The sequence below is a fragment of the Belonocnema kinseyi genome, chromosome 2 (assembly GCF_010883055.1).
Source record: "Belonocnema kinseyi isolate 2016_QV_RU_SX_M_011 chromosome 2, B_treatae_v1, whole genome shotgun sequence".
NCBI classification, from domain to species: domain Eukaryota; kingdom Metazoa; phylum Arthropoda; class Insecta; order Hymenoptera; family Cynipidae; genus Belonocnema; species Belonocnema kinseyi.
The window spans coordinates 31,800,658-31,809,668 of record NC_046658.1 but is presented as its reverse complement, the minus strand read 5'-3'; the positions used below and the strand labels follow the sequence as shown (position 1 = coordinate 31,809,668).

Genomic DNA, 9,011 nt, shown 5'->3' with positions numbered 1-9,011 from the left:
AGATTATCTGTGTTACAATTCACCCGAGCGTTACTTCTAAACTACACAATATTTTTGGGCAAAAACTTTGGACTTACAAATAAACATAGTAACTAATCTCCCAGAACTAACCTTGTTTGCAGCCAATCAAAAAAGTTTATTTAATAAATAATTTCCAGATTATTGGAAAGGCAGAGATGAAAAACGACGTGACCTCAAAATAATGCATATGCATAACATTTTTATTTAGCACAATAAATTTGTTTGTTATTATCCCTCAAAAAAAAAAAAGAGTCCTGGGACGTCCATTATGATATTTTATAACATCTCCGAATTCTGTTTTAAAACATTTTCATTTCGTGGAAAAAAGCCGGGGTAACTGTAAGTATCACATGCCCTCAAGATCGGTTTTTTTGACACCTAAAATATACGTAGACATTTATTTGTCTGCGAGAACTATTTGGTGAACATGCGCTTGGAAATTTCTAAAGTGTGACATTTGGCCACCCTAAAATATATATAAATCACTCACTCATAAACAGGTACCGTCACTAAAGCTTCGACTCAATTCGGTCTTAAAGAGACAAAACAAAATTCAACATCTATCATTCCGCTTCGCCTCATGGGAAAAAGACATTCTTTATCTAGGAATAAGTTATATATATATGCATGTGTGTGTGTGTGTGACTGTGTATAAATTGAAGCAAAATTTATTAAGATTTGCAAACTGAAATAAGAAACAAATTCTTATTTCGTTTTATGAGGATCGAATGCAATTTAAGAAATTATACGTACAATAAAGAAACCAATTACCGAGGGGGCACCATTTGTCAATAAATAGTTTATTTCTTCTCACCTAAAACTTAAATGTTTTTGTTGTTGTAAAAGTCATTTATCTTCGACCACTGACAATTGGACCCACCTCGGTAATTGCTGCCGTTACCCTGTTAGATCTCCGCAACCGAAACAAAATTCATTGTTATCTTGTTTCGAGCTTCAGTTTAAAATAAAATAAAAGGAGGTTTCAATTATTTTCTCAAAGACTGAAATGAAACAAAAGTTTTGTTTCATCTTGATGATGGCCCCTGCTTCTAAAACGAACAGACTACATAAAAATGCTTGGCTACAGTCTGTATAACTTTAACAATGCCTCTTTATTTATGTTCAGAAAATTTAGTGTTGTTTCCAAGACTCATGGTTCACATCATTCGTAAAAATTGAAAAAAAAGATCACATTCCGTATCTCAGTAAAAATCATTATTTGTAATCGTCGATTTCGTAAGTAGGTAGTCAATAAATAGAAAAAACTGAATCAATAAGGAAAATAAATATTCAAATTCTGTTAAAATTTAAAATTCAAAATGTCAGGAGTTTCAAAAACGTACTAAAAACTTATAGATTAGTTTTGTACTTTCATTTCAACTGCTTGAAAGTCATCGACCGTACTCTGATCTTTATGATTTAATTTAATTCTTAATACTCGAACAGAGAGAGCATACAGGAGCAAAAGATATTTTTATTCTCTCATATTTGTCGCGTACATTAAATTGACTCATACCAAACAGCAAATTTCGATTTCAACCACTAAAACTCTAAAAAAAATCAGTTTCCTTAGACTATTATTCGACTTACAAAGATCAAGCGCGTACACAAATCTTCTTTTTAAATTTCACTCATTAATTTAGATAAATGATACTTTCATACTCCATTGAACGCGAGTTTTGAGAGAATAAATATCCAACAAAGGGACTCTTGTTTTTGAAATACTTATAGACTGTTCTATTTCGCAAAATGCATTGTTCTTAATTTAAATTTAAAAAAAAAAAATAGTATCTAATTGTGCATATTTATGTTTCAATAGAGCACACGTAAAAAGTTGTTCGTTAAAAGTGAACATTTTTTGTATGCATAGCGATGTCATTTATTGTAAATTAGTTCTTTCCTTGTGGAGCTCTTTCACAACAAATGGTCCCTTCATGAATAAAAAAAGGTTCACTTAAAAACAAAAAACAGTCAACCGTCTGGATAATGCCATTGGATAGCAATTTTGTAAGCTAAATGTATTTGATACAATCGTAACAGAATAAAAAGAATGAATCCAAGTGCGGCTAGCGAGAAATACAAAGAGAGCTTTAAGAACAATGTAAAACTATTTTTTCTAATAAATAACTATTTTACATTGATATTTCGTGAGATTCTTAGGTAACTTATTTAAGGCAATTAACTCTGCTTTTGTAAACAGTGCTGCGTTACTATACGGTACTGATGTAAGCTCATTAATATGCAGGGATTTCAAAGACCACCTATTCCTTCTCACAGCTTTTCTCCAAATGATTTCTAACGGAGAGAAACAGACAGCAAAGAGTTTAAAAAACAAACATCGGTTCAGATCCATTCGTGGATCTAAATCCATTCAATTCGTTGAAGAAGGTAGATGATTCTACTGATCTCTGCACTGTCACACAATTTTTATTTTTATTTACCGCTTAAGCGATCTCGAACGATAGCTCACAGTGCTTCACGTTTCACGCAATCGGCCCTTGCGCTCTGATCAGAATATCACCAATCTGATGAAAGAGTTATTATTTTGGATTTTACGATTCGTTTTACGGTCATGTAAGATTCGCTAAATTGCAATTACTACTTAAACTTCTTACTCGACTTTCGCCGGGTAAAAGCAGTAGTTGCTCAGACAGGAGTGTAATTGCCTTTGGGTTTATAAAATATTTCTCCTCGAACAATACGCCTCATGATTTCTTTAAGTAGGAGCTGCTTTTCCTTCTTGATTTTCTTCAGCACACCTCGATTCTCCTGGGCTCTTCGAGATAGATATGGTAACACTTCCTTCACAGGGCCGTAAGGGATGTACTTGTAAGCAGAGTACCCCGACTGACCTGCAAGTTGAACGAATTTTGTTAAAAATCAGTAAATTTAATGTTTCAACGCTTTCAGGTTTGAAAAAAGTCATCAATCTACAAAAGATTACAAAGAATGTCCGTCAATAATATTCAAAGGCATTCAAAATTAACAAAAGTGGGAAAAAGCTTGAAACTTTCTGTTTAAATATTGTTCAATTTTAAATGTTTAAATTTAAAATTAAATGAAAAATTGAAGGGTCCAGGGACATAAGTGTAAATGTCAAAATTCTAATTTTACAAGAGATACAAACAACTGTCTTAACTTTAAGGCATTTTTTTATATTAGTTTAATGTTTTGTAACTCTTGGTCAAAATACAATATAATATGTGGCGACCATGCGGGCTTACCTCATAAATCATTAGTGGATACAATGGCGTTCGACAAGCAACCTTTGAGACATTACATTCTTTTTGCATTCCAATTGAACAAAAATACAGCTAAGGTGAACGAATTTCTTTGCTCAGTCTTCGAAAAAGATACGGTAATACATACAACATGTAAAAAGTGATGCCAGAGATTTCACAATGGTGATTTTTCAATTAAAATGCAAAAAGAATGCAGTGTTTCATATGCTTCTTGAAGGGCGCCATTGTATTCACTAATGATTTTTGAGTTCAAGTCCATAGTACTACCACCTATTATATTGCGTTTTAAAGTTTAAGGTTCGTCTTTTACAATTACCTACGGGCGGGAAAACAATGCAAGTTTGACAACGGGTCACAGGATATCTCACTAAAGGCATCAAATTACTTTGTAGACCTAATAAAGAAGAAATTACATTCGAGCTACTACTTACTATCGGCGAGAAAACTATAGGCATCTGCTTTTGAAACTTAACAACTCAGTCAAAAAAAATACTACCGCAACAAAAAGACAGTCACATGAAAGCTGAAAGTGTTTTACGTAAATGAGGTTGAAGACGTTTATGTAAACAAATTTTAGTGCTTAGCAGACTAAAAAGTGTAAAAAAGTAAGAATTTTCGGGTACATTTAAGAACAGTCAAGTTTAGAGCATTATTTCTTATACAAGGAGCGATGGGAAAAATTTAAAAAAATTCACGAGTATGAGGAAAACTATTGTGAACCAGTTTCAGTTGAGAAATTAAAAAATAATAAAAATTGTTGCTGAAAAGTAAAAAAAAATGTTCAATTATATTATCTTCAGTTCTAATACAGATATTAAAGCGATTGAAACTGCAAACTTTAATGAATAGGCTCTGTATTTATTTTCAATCACATGTAAGGATGTGCGTAAGGATAGCGATATTTTTAGACATTCTTTTTTGTTGCAAAACAAGTGACAGAAAGCAGAGCGGGCGCGTTTTTTTTACTGCCGACCGCTGGTGCCATTCTTCGATCCCTGGTTGTGAATGCTTGGCTGGCAACTGGCCACGGGTCGAAGAAAGGGACCATCGGTCGCCAGTAAAAGACAACGGGCCCGCCCTGCTTTCTGTCACTTGTTTTCCAACGCAAAAAATGTCCAAGAATATCGCTATTTTCACAAAAAATAAGACTAACACATCCTTACGAGCGATTGAAAATAAATACAGAGCCTATTCATCACAGTTTGCAGTTTTAATCGCTTTAATATCTGTATTAGAACTCAAGATAATATAGTTGCACATTTTTGTACTTTTAAGCAACAATTTTTTTTATTTCTCAACTGCAACTGGTTCACAACAGTTTTCCTCATATTCATGAATTTTTTCACATTTTTCCTATCGCTCCTTGTATAAGAAATAATGCTCTAAACTTGACTGTTCTTAAATGTACCCGAAAATCCTTACTTTTTTTACATTTTTCAGTAGCATCACTTTTTTATTTTAAAAAATAAAGAAAATTACTGTCGAACTATTACTTAGCTGTATCAAATCGCAAAAGGAGCACTTAAAAATAAGCTATCTTCTGCATAAAAAAAAACTTTTCAAAGAACAGTGCGTCCCAAAAAACACCAGACCTGACACAGAAAATGCAGCACAACTTTTTTTTTTAACTTAAAAAAATCAAGAAAATTACGAAAAATTACGAAATTAAGAAAATTATGAAATGATCTGAAAAAAAACCATGATCCTGAAAAAGCAACCACCGTGGCAAAAATCCTTGTCAATAATGCGGCGGGTCTCTAAAAACGAAAATACTGACACACGAAGGAGCGTGTGTTCGATGTATCATTTCAGATAGGAAGCCAAAGGTGGCTGGAACTAACGGCTAGAGGAAAATGTAGCGCATAGCATAGCCTTTCAGAACTTAAAGGAAAAACGAGACCCTGTAGTAATATACACATGGTACCGATAAAATTAAGGGGGGCGACTCATGTAACAATCCAAAAATAAGGGTATATTTTGAGATTTTTTTGGGAATGAAGAATATGACCAATCTTTCCTAAATTGCCGGCACTCTAGTTTATCACAAATTCGTCTGACAGAAAAAACAAAAAAGTTTCTTGAAGTTTATATTCATAGTTCCTTTTTGAACCAAAAAAAGTTTTAAAATAATCATTTTTGACAAAATGGCAGCCGTTGCAACAAAAATGTTGATTTTTACTAAAAAATTTGCATGAAATTGTTTAAACAATAATTGTTTTAAAACAATTTTTTGCAATTTAGAGTGGTTCACAAAAAAGATAATCTTTTCAACTATACGTATATGCAAGGAGAATTCAATCGGTCAAATACTTATTGAGTTATCTTGCCGGTAATATTGAAAAATGTAAAACCGAGAAAAACGCATCTTTCAAGATTTACTTTCATGGTGAAAATATTTTTAAAAAATAATTTTTTTGGTTTCTTATGGGGTTTTTCTTTATTGGCCATTCCAGCAGCATACATCGGCTGAAAATGTTTTGGGTTCGCTGAAACGCAATTCGTAACCCATTTTCACCCAATCCTGTCAAGTTTTTGACATAACCTCAAAAAGTCTTCACAGCTACACAAAAATAAAAATAATTCTGGCCTGGGGGTCAGGACAGTTTCAGTATATATTTCATATATATGAAACCGAATCAGAAGTCCATTTCGCCCTATAATGCCAGATTTTTGACATAACCATAAAAAAATATTATAATCGGAATTAGGAAGATGGGACGAAAATTAAAAATTAAAAAAATTAAAAAATTCTCTGTACGGTTATTCATAGTATTCAAAGAGTCGAACAATTTATCCTAATGACTTTTTTCGAAAAATCAAAAATGACCAGAGTTATAGCATTTTCAAAATCTAAAAATAAAACTAAAATAAACATTTTAAGCCAAACAACGCATGATACGAAAAAAAAGCCAAAAAGAGAAAAACGTTGCTTTCTAAAAGTCCCACAAGATTATGATAACAACATTTTATTTTGGTCGAAAATTTGAAAATTCCCAATTTGATCGTACCAAAAATGTTTGAAACCACATTTTCAAGATTAAAAAATTCTATGTACGGCTGTTCATAGTACTCAAAAAGTCAAACAATTTATCCCCATAACTTTTTTCTATAAAAAGAAAATTATCAGAGTTAGATTTTTCAAAATCTAAAAAAACAAACTAAAATGAACATTTTAAGCCAAACAGCGCATGATATGAAAAAATGTCAGGAGAAGAAAAACTTTGCTTTTTGAAAGTCCTACAGGATTATGATAACATTAATTTGGTCGAAAAGTTGAAAATTCCAAATTTGATCGTACCAAACATTTTTGAAACCACATTTTTTCAAGATTTCAAAATTATATGTACGGTTGTTCATAGTGCTGAAAAACTCAAACAATTTATTCCTATGACTTTCTTCTATGAAAAGAAAATTATCAGTGTCAGCGCATTTTCAAAATCCAAAAAAACAAACTAAAATGAACATTTTAAGTCAAAAAACGCATGATATAAAAAAGTCCAAAGGAGAAAAATGTTGCTTTTTGAAAGCCCTGCAAGATTATGATAACAAGTTTTTTAATTTTGTCGAAAAGTTGAACATTCCAAATTTGATCGTATCAAAAATAATGAAAAATCCAAAAATTCCATTTTTTAGTCAAATTATGCAAGATACGAAAAAAATGAAAAAGCTCAAATTGCACGCTCTGGAAAGAACTACAAATTTATAATGAATCACTTTTTGACACAAGCTACGAAAAATAATGAGACAAAACTTGTTCATCCAAAAAAGAGCTATAATTTTTGATAGTACACAAGTTTTTGCTTTAGTCGTAAAAAATAATATGAACTAAAATTAACAGACAAAAGTTGTTGGCCTAAAAAGATCTATAAATTTATTATTAACCATTTTTCGATAGGACGAGTAAATTTTCTTTTAATCGTAACAAATGAGATTAAAAATTAAAAAATTAAATTTTTGGAAAAAGCAAAGAAAAGACGAAAGAGCACATAGGATCCTATATAGGTTCCTGTATTAGATCCTATGCAGATACGCAGTTTTTATTTAATCGTAAAAAACAAGATTAAAAAATTTAAAAATTATAAAAACGAGGAAATAAGAATTAGTATGATTCAATTTTATGCATATTATGAATTGCAATTACATGCATTTATTTAAATCATACATGTTACAGCGCAGCTTAAAATACAATTTAAAGCAAAATAAGAAACAAATATAAAAATAATCATGATAAATACAATTTGCTCTTTATTTTGCAATTTATTTAAAAGCAATTCCAGGCAGAGTTACATAAAAAATGTATTTTAATTGATATAAAAATAAAAAGTGATGAATAAAAAGTTACATATAAAATAAATCAAAATTTATCAATTGACTTTTCGCAACGAAAATCGAAGAACAAAGTGTTTTGTTGTGTGTTTGTTTGCTCTTCTACTGCTCGAAAGCAAGAAACTGTTCGGTTTTTCTGAAATGTAAATAAACTCTTGAAAAATATATGAAAAATCTTATAGTACATTTACAGCATTTATTGATAGTGTGGCTCGAGAAATAAAACATAATTAAGTAAAAACTGCACGAAATTCAAACGGATTTTCAAGCTTGTTGCACTGTCAATAAAAAAGTTTGAAGAAAAAGTTATAATGATCGTCAAGTATTTATCGTTTTTATTCTTCAATGATTTTTCAGCATTCCAAGTGAAAATAATCAAATCAGATTCTAAATAAAAATATTATTTTATGTACAAATATATCAACATAACCTCAAATATGAAAAAAGTTACTGCTGATTTATTATTTGAAGTTTATACTAATTAAATTTTTTATTGAAATATCGATAGTTAATATTACATTTTTAATGTTTATGAGGGGAAATATTGAAGAACTTATTATTTAGACAACAAGAGTTTTTAAATTCGAAGTTTGCAAACAAAATGCAATAATAGAAACTGAAGTTTCATTTTCCACCTCTTTTCCGCAAAATAGAAGGTATCCTGCATGTAAAATTCTTTCTCCTTCTAGGAAGTTTCTACATGGCAGTGTAGATTTGGCGAAATCACAAATTTGAGCTATTGTTACCTTCATTTTTAAAGGTTTGAGACTAATTTGTAATGTTTTTACTTAAGTGTTATGAGACGTCTGCCTAATGTCGCCGGCCATATTGCTTTTGCTGCTAGTGGTGCCCTCAAGATTTCAGATCCCAATAATGTAGAAAAGGTGACATGTTGGACAAAATCGTGTGCGAAGCACAAAATACGTGATGAGAATGTGTTCGTTAAAGCCGAAAGAGCTTCAACAATAGAGAGTTCAAAATCACAAAATTACAGTTGTCGGTCCGTTGACCTTTGATTTTAAAAGGTCTGTGCAAGAATGCGGGAGAAGTGCAAAGACCAAGTGCGGATTGCGATTGCCATCAGTCGCGTGCCGTAGGTGCGCTCAAACTCTCGAACTAAGCTTTTTTAACGAAAGAGAATTCACAATCGCAAAATTACAGTGGTGGATGTTTTGAGTCTTAATTTTAAAAGGTTTGCGCAAAAATGTGCGAAAATATAATGATTGAGCACGTAGCGCGAGCTTAATATATAATCGAGCGCGAAGCGCGAGAACGAACAGTCGCGCGCCCTAGGCGCGCTCAAACTTACAAGCGAAGCGAGCACATTACTAAAACATGACGTGGTGGAGTTAAACCAAAGATATTATAAACGTAGATGCGGTACGGGATGATATATATATATATATATATATATATATACCA

General features: G+C 31.6%; 1 protein-coding gene across 2 annotated transcripts in view; it reads right to left on the bottom strand.

The window, feature by feature from the left end:
- Window positions 1–1,114: 1,114 nt before the first annotated feature.
- LOC117168374 (proline dehydrogenase 1, mitochondrial) overlaps window positions 1,115–9,011 on the bottom strand; it is a 226,449-nt gene continuing 218,552 nt past the window's right edge. The window contains exon 12 of one of the 2 annotated variants that reach the window (XM_033353974.1): window positions 1,115–2,873. In XM_033353974.1, the coding sequence (XP_033209865.1) occupies window positions 2,668–2,873 (206 nt within the window). In that variant the 3' untranslated portion in view covers window positions 1,115–2,667. The remainder of the gene's footprint in view (window positions 2,874–9,011) is intronic. The other variant, XM_033353976.1, reaches the window with a different exon arrangement.